At 37.3% G+C, this 16,315-nt stretch overlaps 1 protein-coding gene across 1 annotated transcript in view; it reads right to left on the bottom strand.

Annotated features, from left to right (window-relative positions):
• Positions 1-1,374: 1,374 nt before the first annotated feature.
• LOC150107209 (uncharacterized) overlaps positions 1,375-16,315 on the bottom strand; it is a 70,090-nt gene continuing 55,149 nt past the window's right edge. The window contains exon 3 of the mRNA XM_090391692.1: positions 1,375-2,186. Within this exon, the coding sequence (XP_090247818.1) occupies positions 1,905-2,186 (282 nt within the window). The 3' untranslated portion in view covers positions 1,375-1,904. The remainder of the gene's footprint in view (positions 2,187-16,315) is intronic.

The raw sequence follows: 16,315 nt of genomic DNA, 5'->3' as shown, positions 1-16,315 counted from the left end.
GTGTCAGCAGAATAATGCTCCATGATATCCTTAGTGCAAGGACTATGGCAATGTTTCCAGAAATGGGAGTGAAGTCACAAAATAAACCACGATGAGCATGTTTAAGGGAAATTGATGCTATTTTGGTGGAGTAGTAGGCTAACTTTCCCGTGTCCATTTATTAGTTAAGTGGAAAATCTAACCAGGAGAGTTGGATTGTAATCATGGACAAACGGTGTATTGAAGCTGATAAAAGTTACGTGTCCTCATAATTTTTGCAAGGTAATCTGGGTTTTAATAACCATAAAACACCCAATCATATGATGCATTTCTAATCTCATAAATGGTAATAAAAATATCGAAAAAATAAAACTTCGGGTAGTTGCTAGCCAGATGAATTTGTAAAATCAGGTAATCTTAATGAATTTCCAAGTAAATGATGGATATGAGGATACCACGTCTATGTGAACTTAATATAGCTGGGGGTGGTGGTCAGAAGGATGTAACATGACAAGCAAACTATGGAAAAGGAAGAACATATTTTACCATGGACCGACCACTGAATAACACGCACATATTCTCTCATAATTTTGCTATTTCCCTAAAACAAATTAGAGGAAATCATTCGGTATTACTCCATAAGTTCTGAGTATTCCATTGTGATCATCTGTCCCGAGAATGACAGAAAATAACGTTTTGCAGACATTGTTCAAATGAAATTCAAAACTGTTTTGAATTTTACTCATATACAAGAGTGGGAAAGAAATTTAGACAACTGATAATTTATTTTCAGTCTTAAAATTATTTAGGCCTTCATCGATACTTATAAACTAAACGAGATTTTTATCTTCTACAATGAATGAATGGCCGAAGGCATGTTAACAAAGTCGTAGGATGATCGTGGTATTATTATTATAATTAGAATTTTGAAATGCGAGAGGTTTCCTATGTGAAAAACAACTCGCCACCGGTTCAATCGCCCTCAAAAATTCATCACCAGGGTTCGAGACCGGTAAAGTACCACTGGGAAAAAAAAAAGTGTACTTTTTTTTTTTTAATTCATCGAAATGCGAATTGTATTCATCATCACTATAGGGAGTACCCTTCAAATGATGATTCTCTTTGAGGGCTTCACATAATGAAATCGGTTTAGGAACTTCGCATTATGGTGGGCTCAGAGACCAACTACTCATCTGTTAAACATAAGCCTCCAGTGCAATACTGTTGACAAGGTTTGCCGACTTCTGACAATTACACACACACACACAAAGTATATGAATATTATTAACATACATGTGAATTTATTTTTAGTCGTTTCTGCAAATATTGGTGTGTTGTTGTGTGTATAAAAAGAGGATGATTCGCTCGATCATTCCCTAGTCCTAAGTTCTGTTTCTAATGTACATTTAATGCAATGATGATAGTTTATATTTACAGTTTCTTCTCTTCCACGTCGTATCCTGGTTGGAAAGCACGGTCCATCTTTTGTAGTTAGGATGCTTTTCTTTGCATTTGCTGGCAATAAGAAAGAAGAATTTAAAAAAAAAAAAAAAAATGCATGGCGGGTCAACCAGAAACACAAAGATGCATTTTACAAAGTCACATGTACGCACGGCATAAGTCTAAGATCGTATACAGGACACAAACTACACCGTTTGACAAATAGGAATAATAATACGCTTTGCACAGCGTGTCAATGGCTGCAGCAACTGTCAGTGTTCTCACTCGGACCTTCACACATCAGATCGCCAATGCGAGACGAGACAGGATGGGAGAAAACCCCCATTTTCGTCCCCGCACACCATCCTCTGTTTGTAGTAGGCACTACGACAAAACCGTCCACACGCAGCCATTTCGTGGATCAAATGCATGCAACACAGACGACGGTCGGCTGGAACGTTTCTCTTGCATTCGCACACTTGCGTTCAGGAGTTGCTTGCGGGTGAGTCGTCTGTACTGTGAACTTCAACCTCTACGTCATCGGGCCGTGACGAGTCGGACGCCCATTTGTCTGCGACGTGAGAGGAAGACAACTTCCTCTTTGGCGATGGTGGAGATGTCCGGTCTTCCGTCAGATGAAGGGAACCTTTAGAATCTGAAGACGACGAGGAAGAAGAAGATTTCTGCTCGGTCTGGCGTGCACTCTGTTCCTCTTCTTGTTTCTGACGTTTATGTTTCGTTCTCCTGTTTTGGAACCACACCTTGACCTGTAATGACAAACATACGACTTTATACAAATGCAAAGAAACAAACTCTATAATGTAATCATTGGGGTGTTAAGTTTTATCATTAACAATTTTTATTGCTAAGTTCATGTAAGTAGGCTTGTCGTGCAGAAAAGCAGCGCTCTTATTGATGTAGGAACTCGCAGTTTGCTGAGAGAACTCTAAAAGTCTACCGTGTTCGTATACAACACCCATCGAATGATTAGGAGTTTCATAAGAAGGTGATTGGAACTTTTCCCATTCGATAACTGATTTTTATCCCAACAAAACAGTTGGGAGGCAAAAGTCAGCGATCGAAATTGGTTATGCGTGTTCATTGGGTATATTCATCGATCTGATTTTCAAGTTTTGTCGCGTTCAGTTGTGAAACCTTATAAAAATATAAGGAAACTCAGGATTGAAAAAATACAAAAAATAATATTTTATGTGCTTCTTATGAATAACAAACAAGATATTTCGTGTGTTTCTCTTTAACTTCAGTCCCTGAAGCCTTCTGCAAATTAATATTTAGAGAACAAGCAACGACAGATCCTCCTGCGTCTAGTTATTTCCCTTCTCCCAATATCAGGAACATATTTAAAAAAAAAGTGTAGCCGTAGGACCCTTTTGATTTGAATCATTTCTGTGACGAAGATTCACACGGACCTTAAAATAAAAGAAAATTCAGGGTTACATGTGAGGGTACCAGGGACTTCTCCTTTCGAAAAGTCGTGTTTTTGTCCCTACAAGTTTTTAATGTGTAATTTTCGTGAGGAACATCGCGTTTTTAGGCGCATTTCCCAACGAGGTGTTCGGCATCTCAGTTACGGTATAACAGATTCTTTGAAGTACCAAAATTAAGCCAAATAATTACATTTTTATTTTACGTTATTGTACCGAATTTCTAAAACATGTAGAAGTCAACTCATGTCATTGACTGAATTCACAGAGACAGCATTTCGTTCAATGCTAGACATTAGGCCTAATTACTTTCATGTTAATTTCCCATAGTTTAGGAAATGACACCATGAATACAGTAGTGTAATATAACTCGACTGTAGTTTACTTTTAATTTTAGGATATACTTTGTTAGACAGAATAATGGGATGTTTTTGTTACAAAGTGGGGTATTATTTTATATGAATTTTTAAATAAGGAATTCTGGTTTTTGCTGCCATTGATGCATTCCCTGTTGCGTGAAGAAGGTATATTCCCTTAAAATTCTTTCCTTTCTAATACAATATGCGTTTATTTCATGCGAACTTGCATTGTTATTGAAAAGTAGCTGATAATTCACCTCTCTGAGATTTGACTCCTCTTCATTTATATCAGTAAAACATTAAAGGTTGCCATGGTGACTCGACTTCTGGCAGATCGCATCAAAATCAACTTGTTAAGTTTAGATTATTTTCATCATCCAGTGCAAGGCCACCTTCTTAATATCGGGGGGGATGGAAAAACCGTTTAGTTTCTTGAGGAGGACTCTCGGAACTCATTCAGAGTTTTAATGAACTACCAAATTTACGACATTTCATGGATGGACTTATCATTAAAAAACAAATGGTCTTAACACTTTCATTGCCAAGCTGAAAATTGGAATTTCGTGTGGTGGCCAACTTTTTTTTATTTTTTTTATTTAGTTAGCGACTTCCACGCGATAACGCGTGATCGGCCGTTTGGCGAGAACTCGCATCGCGTGATTGGCAATGAACATGTTAACGCGTATCTTAATTATCTTAGCACTTTCTATCGCAGTGTTAATCTCCTTAAGTCTTATTATTTCACGCAGAGGTGCTCTTTGGCATTTGACAAAAAAGCCGATGCTCTTATAATAAATCCAGTATGATATTTGGCTGTTAAATAAAAAGGGGCCGTTTATTAATCATTTTAAAAATTAAGTCCTCGGCGACTTAAAAGAAACCCATTCGAGAAACGGTCCCTTTTTTTCGTAAATCACAACCACACAATTTTGCTTCTAAATATCATCGTCAGTTCCCAGATCTCGACAAAACGAATTGAATCTTTGCTAAAGTGAAGAGCATGCGCACAAATCCATCCACGTTTATAACCCATTCTCTCTCTCTCTCTCTCCGTAACTCCTCAAACAGTGGTGCACCCGAAATGCTACCTCCTAACAGAGAAAGGGTTTCCAGCAAATTGTCGAAGTTAAATGCTCGACCAGCGGTCATTTTCTCGTCGTTAATGCACATCCGGTAGACGGAAGGAAGCCAATTTCAGCGTCATGGGCCACCCCCGGGCGGATTAAATGAAGCAGCTAAATATTGGAAAGTGGATGCACGAGATGGTTCAGAGCTTATGAGGAAACTGTCTTGGGTCACCCAAGTCGAGAACGTTAATGGGGGGGGGGACAAGAAAGGGTTGGAGGAGTGTCCCATTTCATCCATGCGGTTGTTTGGTGAAGAGATACATTGAAGAGATCAAATGTATCTCCGTCTGCAAAGTGGCTGATGCTGCTTCCTACCACATTATAATCATGATCACGTCTATCGTACAGATAAATAAATTCACTTGTATTGTTTGTAATTTGATTAATGCAATGTAGTGTCAGTTGAAAAGAGAAAAAAAAAATGTGTACTTGATTGTTGTTGTAATCCAAAACACGTGCGCATGTGTTAAAAAGGAATTATTGAGCTGTTCCCTACAACAATGGATTATCAGATCATTCGATTTTTAATTATTTTTTTTTGTGATGAAATAATTAAATCAGAATGATGATTCGAAGTTAGCCTTTTAGAACTGCAAACAGAATGGTCACACGATGCTTATCAGAATTATTTAAATAACTATTTATTATTATTTTAAAGAATCTTTTACAATAAGAATGCTTGAATTTTTATATGATTACTAAGAATTAAAGGCAAGTGTATATAATAATAAGCTCCACACGTTGGAACAATTTTTTTTTTCCTGTCAATACTATTTAAAAATCACGTTATGGATATTTTTCTTTTAGCCGCTGATGAATAAAAGCCTGCCAGAAGTTTTGATTTAGAAAAACACCTCCGAAAAATCTGAAGAATGTTGAAAGTCCAATGCAGTGAATGACTATCACGTCTTCTAATATAATTTCGAACACAAAACCTTAGCTAGGATTGCTTACCTTGTCATCGTGCGTTCTTTTGTTGAGATCGGCAACCGTCGTGAAAAAGGGGTGGTTGAAACACCCCTTAAAAATAAGATTCATTCACAAGCTCACTAAACTAGGATTTGCACACCACTCACTTCAGTTCGGTCCCGTTTACACACGGGCTTCTCTGTAATCTTTCGCCCACTTTTGTGAGACACAAGCTCCCCTCCCCCCATCGGATCCCTTTTCACGATCTTCTTCCGCTAACAATGCGATCTGGCCGCACAATAGAATCGTAGACATCCATGAAAGCGGAGCGGATGTTTCTACAGTGACTCCAACTTTTAGGAACCTCAAAGTCAAGAGCTCTTAACTTTCAATAGATGGCGCTATGGTCTCTGAAAAACGTCGAACTTCCCTCGGTGGTGAATACGCTACTGACAGCTCTTTAGTCGCTAAGTTTGATGGCCTGGAATTAAAGTTGAAGCAGGGAGCCAAACATTTGTTAATAGAAAGTTATCAAAACACAGAGCTTGGAGAGTCGGTACAGCTGCGTCTCGCAATGAGATTAGCAAAGTCGCCACTTCTAACGGACGTTGACATATGAAGTGGATTTCTATGGGGGGAGAGTTACAGAAGGCATGTCAGTTATATCAATCTCTGCTCTTTTCATTCGTTTCCTCGGTGTGTTCAAACTGTTTTTCCAGGTTGTTTTGATGGGCCTTGTTACAGTGCATAGTTAAGAAAAACTTACTCTGATACATCCGCAGTATGCTGTACTTAAGCAAGAATTTCATTACTAGCTTTATCTGTTATTTCTTTATTCAGTCTTTTGGACAGCGAATACCTACTTTTCATCTATTGCGAGCATGCAAAATTCAGTAGACAAATATTTACCATTGTTGTCTAATATTGTTGGGATAATATCTAACTGTTGCTCTAGGATTACTGATATATAATAGTTACATAAGCATCAAAATTATAATAGAATCTTTTTTGTTTTCGGAATATTTCAAATGTTTAGAAGCTATTCGTTGCAATTATTGTCGATTTTCCATTGCCTTTTCAAATAGCTTCCTCAATTTAACATGTTTATCTTCTAAAACTTCAATTACTACACATTTTCTCGGACATGTGTATTTACGTAAACGCTGTAAAGCCGTCTATACACGCACGGTGACAGGCTGTACATATTGGTGACCCAGTAGACTTGAATGTTTACGTACCGTGGTCCAAAAAAGGTGATACACGCCTACGCGATGTAGATTGGGTTTCAGACCCCTGCCGGTTATCTTTATCCGATCGGCTGGAGGAGAGATGCAATATTGTGACATAGTTTGTACTCGTGTCCATCAGTCCCTCCCCGCCTTAATATATCGCGCGATAAATCAGGGCTGCCTTCTTTCTCCATAATTGTTATCAGAAAAATCAAAACGTAATCATTTATCATTCTTACATTACAACTACATGTGTACATTACGATTTTATAAATTTAAAACTTTTTTCTTTATCTTTTTTTTTTTAATGTAAGGCCTATATTCTTCCAACTAAGCAGTCTCTTGAGACGGAGTTGTTTTCATACAATTACAATATTACATTAGTTTTCTTGCTGCATTTAAGTGACCATATACCTAATATTAGCTCTGCTAATAATGTCAAGTTCCTTCCTCATATCTTTAATGATTCTGCCATTGATGCTACCTGTTATTCACCTAATTTTTCTCAGAACACCTGTCTGTAGTCTCCATCTTTGATCAAGTGTTTTATTTTTAACTCAGCTTTTGGATCCATAAGTTGGTTCGAACACTGTCTTTTGACAGCTAGTTTAGTTGTTTTGACCTATTTCTCTCTCTCCTTTCATATACATTTATTTAACTGGCTTTGTTTATTCTATTTTCAAGTTTTCTTTCCAACGTTTTTTCCTTAGCTTCTTACCTGGGACATTCCGCATGGAAATTCCTTTGTATATAAAAAAGTATTAAATACAAAATAATGCGTGGATGGGAAAAAGAGAAGAGAAATAGGATAAACTGAACTATTCGATTACATAAGGAGGTCTGTAATGGTTTAGTGTGAGGATAACGTGGCTCAAATGCATTAGTGAGCTCAGAGTCCAGATGTAAACCGGACTTGAACCCTTAAAGGGAAGTGAAGGAGGAGGTATCATCCCTTGAAAGCCAATACTACCAGCGGAATTTGAATATTTTTCTGACTTTGGCTAGACCAGAATATTTTACTTTCATTTCATTCTTATAAAGTTATAACATCGCACAAGTCATCCTATCGTAACATTATTCATAATAACACGGTTCAAATCCATCGGAGCTACAAATTGTAACTGGTTGATATCAAAGACTCAATATTTTTTAAAAAACACTTCTCCTATAGATTGATTAAAGCGGGATGGCATTGCCCTAGCTTAGTGTGCAAATAGAAGTTAATTTAACTATAATATTCTGCGCGTTTTTTCATCGCTATTGCTTGTATTGGGGGTGGTCAGGAAAATGAATAATCCATCGATCGCATTCAGCTCAACGTATTCAAACAGGTTCTCTTCTTAGCCATATGCTCGCTCTTCCGCTGCACATCGTGAACATTAAGCTGCTGACAATGCAAAGGAATAAATATTGCAAATGCCATAAAAGGCAAATTTGCTTCTTTATTTCTTCGAAGGTCTGAATGCATTTCAGGAAGGACTATCCTATGTTGCCGACAGAGGGCGTTGTGGATATTTTAAATCCTCTCTCCAGAGGTAAAAATTCCGCTAGAATGGCATTGTATTATAATTTTTATTTTGAATATTAATTTTTAAAGTGTCATCTGATCCTCGAGCCATCTCTTCTCTCAGAAGACAATTCCAAGAGGAAAGAAGGCTTAAGGTTCTCATTTGAATCCCGATATTAAAATGCATGCGCCACACACACGTTTCATAGGAAGTGCACTTCAAGAGAGAATTTTCATAAACCCACTGATATTTCCAACCAGAGTTATTCTAAATATCCGCAGGCATCTCACAGAAGACAATAAAGGTTGCCGAATGTTTAGCGGAAAGCTCTTGCAAGAGCCAACTCGGGCGCACTCTTTCATTGCATCTACGGGGGGGGGGTGATTAATATGAGAATGGAACACAACACAGCTGTAGGTTGATGCCCAATTTTCTTTGACATTTCGGAAGTTTACGTTGATGTCGAGTGGCCCTTTAATATAAGATAAAAAAAAAGATAAAAAATCGAAAAACCTTAAAGTAAAATCCAAGTTAAGGTATTTGGATTTTCTGTACTCATACTGGTTTCTCTTTAGTCGTTCTTAATCTAAAAAAAAAAAAAAAATGCGAACTTGATTGCTTATTAGAAATTCACATTAGAAACTTAGTGGTATGACTTATCTTAAAAAATCATTAAAATATTAAAAAAAAACGAGTGGATAAAACAGAATTTATTAGTTAGATTTAAGGGGGAAATGGATACATAAAAGGGGAAAGATGTACATTTTATGTGCCTCAAGTTCTTCCACTACCCGCGTAGTTGTTACTACACTCAGTAAATGGAAAAATAGCAATCAATCCAACAACAAAAAAAATCCTGATGATTTACAGTAGTAGGAAAACCTCTTAGCCAGTGATTCATTGTGTAGTGAGAATTTAGATGACTATATCGGCTAATTCACGCGATGGTAAATATTTCAGAGTTGTAAAATCAGTTTAAAGAAATTGATAAGGTACTGTTGCGAAAACTTATGTCTACAGGAAGTTTTTCAAGAACTGTGAGTAACGAGATCTAGAAGACAGAAAACGAACAATAATGCCTACCTTACATCCTTTATAAGCCTAGACTTAAAAACAAAATCACTGTGCACATTAAAGATGTTATTTCGCTACAAGATTTGAGCGAAAAATTCGAGACTGTCTGTGGCAACGGTTACTCCAGAAATGTTGGAGCGAACATGACGAGAACTAGTTTAAAGGTGGGATGGATACCCAGCTACACATGGTGCTCGAATTCTTGAACCCGCCCCGAAAAGGAAAAAAAAAAAAAAAAAAAAAAAAATGCATCCCAAGCTGTCATTCGCAATATTTGTTACTACTATATCTTATTCTCTTTCCACTAAATATCCATGTTGACAATAAACTAGGTATGTTGTGTTTTTTTGCCGATGAAATTCTTGATGACAGAGAATGGTGCTAAGAAAGATTTCGTATCTACCAACCGTTTCATACTGTATATATTTTTCATTCATTTCATCTGATGTTACTTGATTAGAACATAGATGATACATTTAAATTATCATGAGCACAATAATCTCTTCGTTTTCAAATGGAGCCAAGTTGTGCTCATGATAATTTATCTCTGTTAAGATATGAAATTCTCTGATTATGTATTCGCTATCACGGTCCCAAATATACCCGAATCCACTCACAGAATTCTCCTTGTGTTGTCACTTTCGATTCTCTCTCTCTGTCTCCAAAACTAACCTTAATCATATAAATGATTTTCAAAATATTCTGATTCTATCGGACCTCGCGATATCCTCCTTTTTTAAGGCATGTATTTATCAAATTTATTTTTATTCTATGCTTAATTCCTTTGATGCATTAAGGAGAGACTCTTTCTTGGACAAATTCCCGAATTTCCTTCAAAAGTCTGTAATTCCAATAAAATGAATTGAGATATTTCTCTAGAAGTCTCGCAGTTCATTAAAATAATCCTCTTCACCATCCGTCAATTATCACAGGTATTTTTCTTTTCTTTTAATTTCTACAAATCCTCTTGCCATTTGTGGTTCGCATCTCGGAATGCTCCATTTAATCATTTAAAAACGTTCTCCTTACCTGTATTTCTTAGATGAGCATCTGTACTGCTTTGGTATGAACTTTTTCTTGCTAGTTTTTAGCTTAGTTGCACGTACGATGAAACTTAATTCCTTTCCATGGTAGTTTTAAATTCGTTGCTTTTTCTTCTTCTTCTTTTCTACAATCTTCATGTTATCTGAATGTATATCCATTGGTTCTCCACATCGCTTTTTAATTGTAGTTCACATCAGTAACTCTTAAGTGAACCAGTGTCGAGAGGAAAAACAACAATACACATTTAAAACATTTGAGTTTTCAACATATTGTTGAAAATGTTGTTTTCAGCAATACAATACAGGAATGATCTGAAGCTCTCTGGCATGTTGTGGCTGAGAATGGTTGACTTATGGATGACCAAGATGCGGTATCTGCTAATTAAGATTTTAATTACAAAATGTATTTTAAAATTGACCTGTATTTTGTCTTCAATCACTGTACATTTTTCTGCACTTACTATGGAAATACGAAAAGAATATTTGAACATTACGTCAGAATATTTTGAATCAGAAACATTCTTTTGATAGCATTTAGTTTCTTGCCCGCTATGGACAGGATCTTGTACTTTTTTATTGAATTGGACACAGACGCACACGCACGTGGCTTAAATGCAGTTCTGCTTTATGTCAAAACTGCTATTAAACCAAGAATGAAAATTGCAGTGGGCGGTCCTTAACCAAAGTTGGCAAAGTTCCAATAAAGGTGGCCATCACTCGTACGAACACTCGGAGCATCTCTCTTTTCAATGTAGGCATTTGGGTATGCATTAAAATGTATGCAAAGATATACGCTCGATAGGTAAGAAGTTGTCATCTGAATATACAAGAAAGACGAATTCTTATTGTTCCATATTAAGAAATACGAAATTGGATCCAGCGTGAATCATCCAAAATAACTGACCTCCTCTGGGTGTACTGGCTTATTGGATTTCAAACTACGACTGGTTACTGCACTCGTAATCTCTCTGGGAAATTTATACCACTTGCCATATCGAATTTAGACAACTGTCGCAGCAGTAGAGCCATAATTGGCTTGAACATCTCTAAATATTGTGACTCCTTCGTTAAAAGAACATCTTTTACGACTGTGTCGCTTTTAAGTAATCCTGTTATGTATTATCTTTAAGAATTGAGCGTGTCACTCGGGTAATGTTCGTATCTGTATATTGTGAAACTAGGACATAAGACAGTGACGTCACTTACGAAATAAAAGCATAGGAATGTGTGTGCAAAAAGACATTGCATGTCGAAGTAGATGCAAATATTTTTCTGCATAAAAACAGTAACGTTGAGTAGCATGTAAATACAGTGTCTGGATATCTCTCTTCAACTTCGTGCGTATCCCAACTGGTGTCGGTGTGCTACTGAAGTATATTACTGAAATAGTAAAAATAGTGTACAGGCTTATGAATACTGAATTTTATGTCAGATCCATGCATGTTAAGATCTTACATAAAATATCCGGATTGTAGCATAGCACAGACAAGATGAAGTAGGAGATGCTTTGTCAACGGTCGCATTTCTACTAGTTTGGTACAAATTTAAAACCATCAGTTGTTATCCATTGCTTTACCGAACTATTATATTATCCACTTTTTTTTTATCCTATCTTTGTATAATTGTTTGGATTACAAAAATTCTTTTTTTTTATCTAAAAGTTTCTAAGAAAACTTCTTTTAAATGCTCCGTTTTGAAATGGCTCCATTCGGTTAGCAAATCGTCAAACTAAATAAACATATCTGCTTTAATCAGTTTTTTTTCTTCACTCAAAAGACCCACGTTATTTAACTCATCAAAGCAGTCCCTTTCGTTTTTAGGGTTTTTTCCCCCTAATTACTTCCTAAATGTCACTTTCTATTCAATATGCATAACAAAACTGTCTGTCGTTGTGACGAAATAAAGCACTTTAATAGTACGATAATCATTCGCTAAGTTTTTGGCCTTCATTATAATTTGTTTATCGTTTTTCTATTGTATAGAAACTGCATCTCACAGTTTTCAAAACAGAAATCTGATATGCCTTGGTTAAACCGCGCAGCCGCCAGTGTTATACTAATTGTTTATGTTTTGCATGTAAATGTAGATCGCAACTGAGGAGTCCGTCCTACATCCACTAGCACTCAGCGAGGTTACTCAACAACTTCTGTACTGTACGAAAATAGTGCAATAGTTGCCAATACTTGAATGCTTTATACGTAAAAAATTAACAGAAGATATGATTAATGCTAGCCCTATACACACCATCAAAAATCTTCTCGGCTAATAGAAAAATTCCACTGATAACACGAATTAGAATTTCACTGGGTGGTGCCTCGAATGCTTTCGCGTGTCAATGATTTGCGGCTGATAACTTAGGTCAAGTACGAGTCTATTCAGAGTATGACGTTGAATTTGCGCTTGTAGAGAAACTTGAAAAGTGTTATTAAAACATTAAGTAGGATCTTAAGGAAATATTCAGAACGGTGTGCTGAATGCCAGATTTCTGAAACATGCGGTTAGTTACTATTAAGAACGACATACACACAGGTCTTAACAACTGATAGGCTTGAGAAATCTTAAATCATCGATAAGATTGCAAGTGTATACGTTGTTTAAAACACCCCTCGAGGTTATCTCCTTGTGTATCTGACTAATGGCTGCCTTCGCGTCTGCTGGTGAAACGTCTCTCGCAACACACTCCGAACGAAGACCCAAGTGTAAAGGAGTGACTATTGCTAGACATAGTCCAGCCACATATTCCCTCTCTCCCCCTTCTTACTTCCATGCCTTAACAAGTGTACATGCCCTTGTGGCTCGTAAAGCCTGGAGAACAAAATAAACACCACTGCTGATGTCACTCGGACGGAAGAAATTTATTAGGCCTAATGGCCAAAGCGGTGACCGAAGTGGGCGATTTATGGGGACAAAAGCAACGGTCAAGACACTTTGGGGGACGTCAGGAGAAAAGAGAATGACGGCAGGCTTTACTCTAATTACTGGGAAACCACAGGTGGCCACCAAAAACAGTGTTGGGAGCAGTTAGCGTGACTATTTCTTATTCTTTCGAGTTTCGACACAATTTCCTCTTGCAAGTTTCAAATATTTTCAATCCCCCCCCCCACATTTAAAAACATCTTCAGTAACGCGATGTATATTTTAATATTTGAAATGCAGTAGTTAACGTGTTCATTCGCTTGCATTTAACTGACTTAAAACAAGAAAAAGCAATCGTTCTGGGACTGTAGCGATTGCTGCTTCTAAGAAATCCCGTTTTCTTTTCTTTCCCCCAATTTTCAGACTGAAAAACATGTCTCGAACATAGCTAATAATTCAAATTATCTTTTATATTTTTCTACTTTTCTGATAGCTTCGCATTAAGAATGAGAGCCACAGCAAGCCGCTTAGACATCCGAGACAATACCGAATTCTCCATAAGCTATCATACAAAAAGCCTCTATATAACCTGGCAGAAGCTTTAAATCCACGGCATAGTAGAGTTGATGGGCAGACCGACACGAACTATCGTTCCTATCACAAACAGTAGAATCAAATGTTATTATTTTCTGCTGGGACATGGAAATGCATTTATGCAGCTAAATTAACTGAGGAAGACAAAGATATTCACAAAAATAGCTCATCTGCGATAGTAAGTTCCTTTAAAAGTATATATAAATGCTTTTGTGAATTTTTTTTTTCCAAGTCTGGGCAATCAGAATAGCGTCGTCCTTTACGCCGACCTGTTCTAGGCCCAAAGCTGAGGACACCACAAACATGGAATCGTTTTTAATTTTAGCATACACAGTTTATGCAAAAAAAACTCCCGACATTTAATATTTTTCTACAGCAGACTAATTTCTTCAACATGCGATGAATATAATATCAGATTATGAATGATTTTTTTTTCCTCGTTACTGAAATCACGATACACAACTTAGCTAAAGTTTTTAACTGTATCTATCAAAACGGAGTTAAGACCCTTTTTTTTTTTAATGCAATCAACCTATCTATGATGATGAACAAATATGTGAAGAGAGCTTTGCTTGTTCCTTAATCAACAGGCAGGGCGATACTAAATTATTACCTTGCCAGTTCATGATGCTCAATTCGTTTTTCGATCACATTTTCCACTCGTTTAAGTTTCGAAAATTTTCTCGTTGTTGGTCTGATTTATTTCCACGAAAACGACATTGTCGCTCGGGGATGCAACTGGCACGAAGCACTTGCAGAATGAGTTGAACAGGCTGGAATTGTGGGCATGTGAAAATGGCTATCAGTAAGTGTAAAGTAATGCACTTAGATATCCAATAGCGTGTTATATTATGCGGGATTATGCTAGAAGAAACTGGTCAGGCTAGGGATCTTGGAGTTTTACTAGATAGAAAGTTGAAGTTTAGGGGCCATGTAGCAAAGATTACAAATACAACTCAAAAGATAATTGCAATGCTGAAACGAGTGTTCACATGTAAAGATAAGGAAGTCATTTTACCTCTTTACAAGGCCTAGAAACAACTCAGCATGACTAAGGTCCCCAGATCTGCTTTCTGAAGTGATGTAGGTAACAGTAAAGAAGATGCAAAGGAGTGTGTTAGAGATGACTGTGATGTAGATTATGAGGACTAATTGAGAATTTGCGAACTGCAAAACAGAAAAAAGATGGGTGATATGATTCAGACTGAAAGAGTCATACATGATGCCGGTAGAGAAACTTTTCATTTTATGGAGGGTAGAGAGAGAAGACATTCTTGGAAGTTTGAAACGAATGCATTCTCGAAATAGTGCGTGATTAGGTTACTTATGAGGAGATCTTTAAACACACTGAAAAATATATAAGATGGTTTCAAGCTTATGATATCATTCTTCTAACTCAGAACTTTGTAACAATACACCATAGAAGCTTTTCCATCAAGATTACATTAAAGGAAATGGTTGAGTGCTGGAAAATCATGTTCAGGGTAGAGCAGATATACGAGTTGTTAATTCCTTCCGTATAATTCTTCAATCTGTGTAGAGATGAGGTATGCATTACTGCAAAAAAAGAAATCAAAATATTTTTTCCCCTTCCTAGTGGGAGGCCGCAGTATGAATAAGAAAGTCACCACTATGGTGGCCGCTGAAGTGGAGTTTTAAAAGAGGGAGCGAAACATGCGGCAAATGTTATGGGGGATTTCTCGGTGGGTGGTATCTGTTGGTTTCAAATGACTGAATATTTATTGCTCTGGGCAAATGAGGTCGGAATGAAGCACGGGACGCGTGGAAGCCTTCTCCCCCCCCCCCCCCTCATCTTTGCGTCACACTTGCTGGTTGTTTTCGTACTTGTATTTTCATAAACGCGGGACTGTTTTTCTTATTTCTTTCTCTCGAAATAAAGAGAGGAAATTCCATGAAACGATCGATTTGAATCTAAAAATAGAAGGCGTCCAAATTTAAATTTTAATGAAAATGTGTGCATGAGAGAAAGAGAGAGCCTTTCATCTACGGAAATGGCGTGAAGGTGATGTAATGGACTGGAATATGGCTTGCAGTCTCACATTCCTTGAGCACGATTACAGGTGTTTCGCAGTGGAAAGTATAAATTATACGGATAATAGAGTGAGCAATTTTAGCTCTCAACACAGTTGTTTGCACGCAAAGGGGGTTAGCGGGCGGAAGGTAAAAGTGATGCCAAGTTATCTCCATGACACGCAAGATAGTTAGTCCCTTCACCTGCTGCTAAAACGAGCTCTGCGAGCGGCCTTTAAAGAGGTAACTCTGCTCAGACATCACAGATTCCTCCAACTAACGAAGAGGCCAAATAGGTCAATGGAAGCTACCGATTACTTACGACTTAGAAACCTCTTGAGTATCTTGAAAGTGTACTTCGGAAGAAAGAGCTAGTAAAAGGAACTCAAGTTTCTAATTCCTTCTTTCCTCTTCCTGGTTGAGATGATTAAGTAAGGTTCGTCTTGGTTGATCTAATTTAATGAGATTTTCTCGAGTGGGACTTGAAAATCCAACTTTCTAGAAGAGTCATCACTTCTAAAATGCATTGTTAAATGAGACGTGCTTTGGATAAAGACGAACGCGAAACAAGCCTCTAGAACCACTTTCATCAACGCTGTGTATATCTACAGTCTGTGTTTTAGGCGATGTAGGGTGCGAAAGTTCTCAGACAGGATCATGAACGGCGTATAAATTATCCTTATAATGTTCGCTTCTTCCACTCGCCTACATGGACTCACTC

The sequence above is a fragment of the Typopeltis vanoorti genome, chromosome 4 (assembly GCF_054136105.1).
Source record: "Typopeltis vanoorti isolate ZY-2024b chromosome 4, IOZ_Tvanoo_1.0, whole genome shotgun sequence".
In the NCBI taxonomy this organism is placed as follows: Eukaryota; Metazoa; Arthropoda; class Arachnida; order Uropygi; family Thelyphonidae; genus Typopeltis; species Typopeltis vanoorti.
Note: the sequence above shows the minus strand (reverse complement) of the source record. Positions and strands in the feature narration are given on the sequence as shown.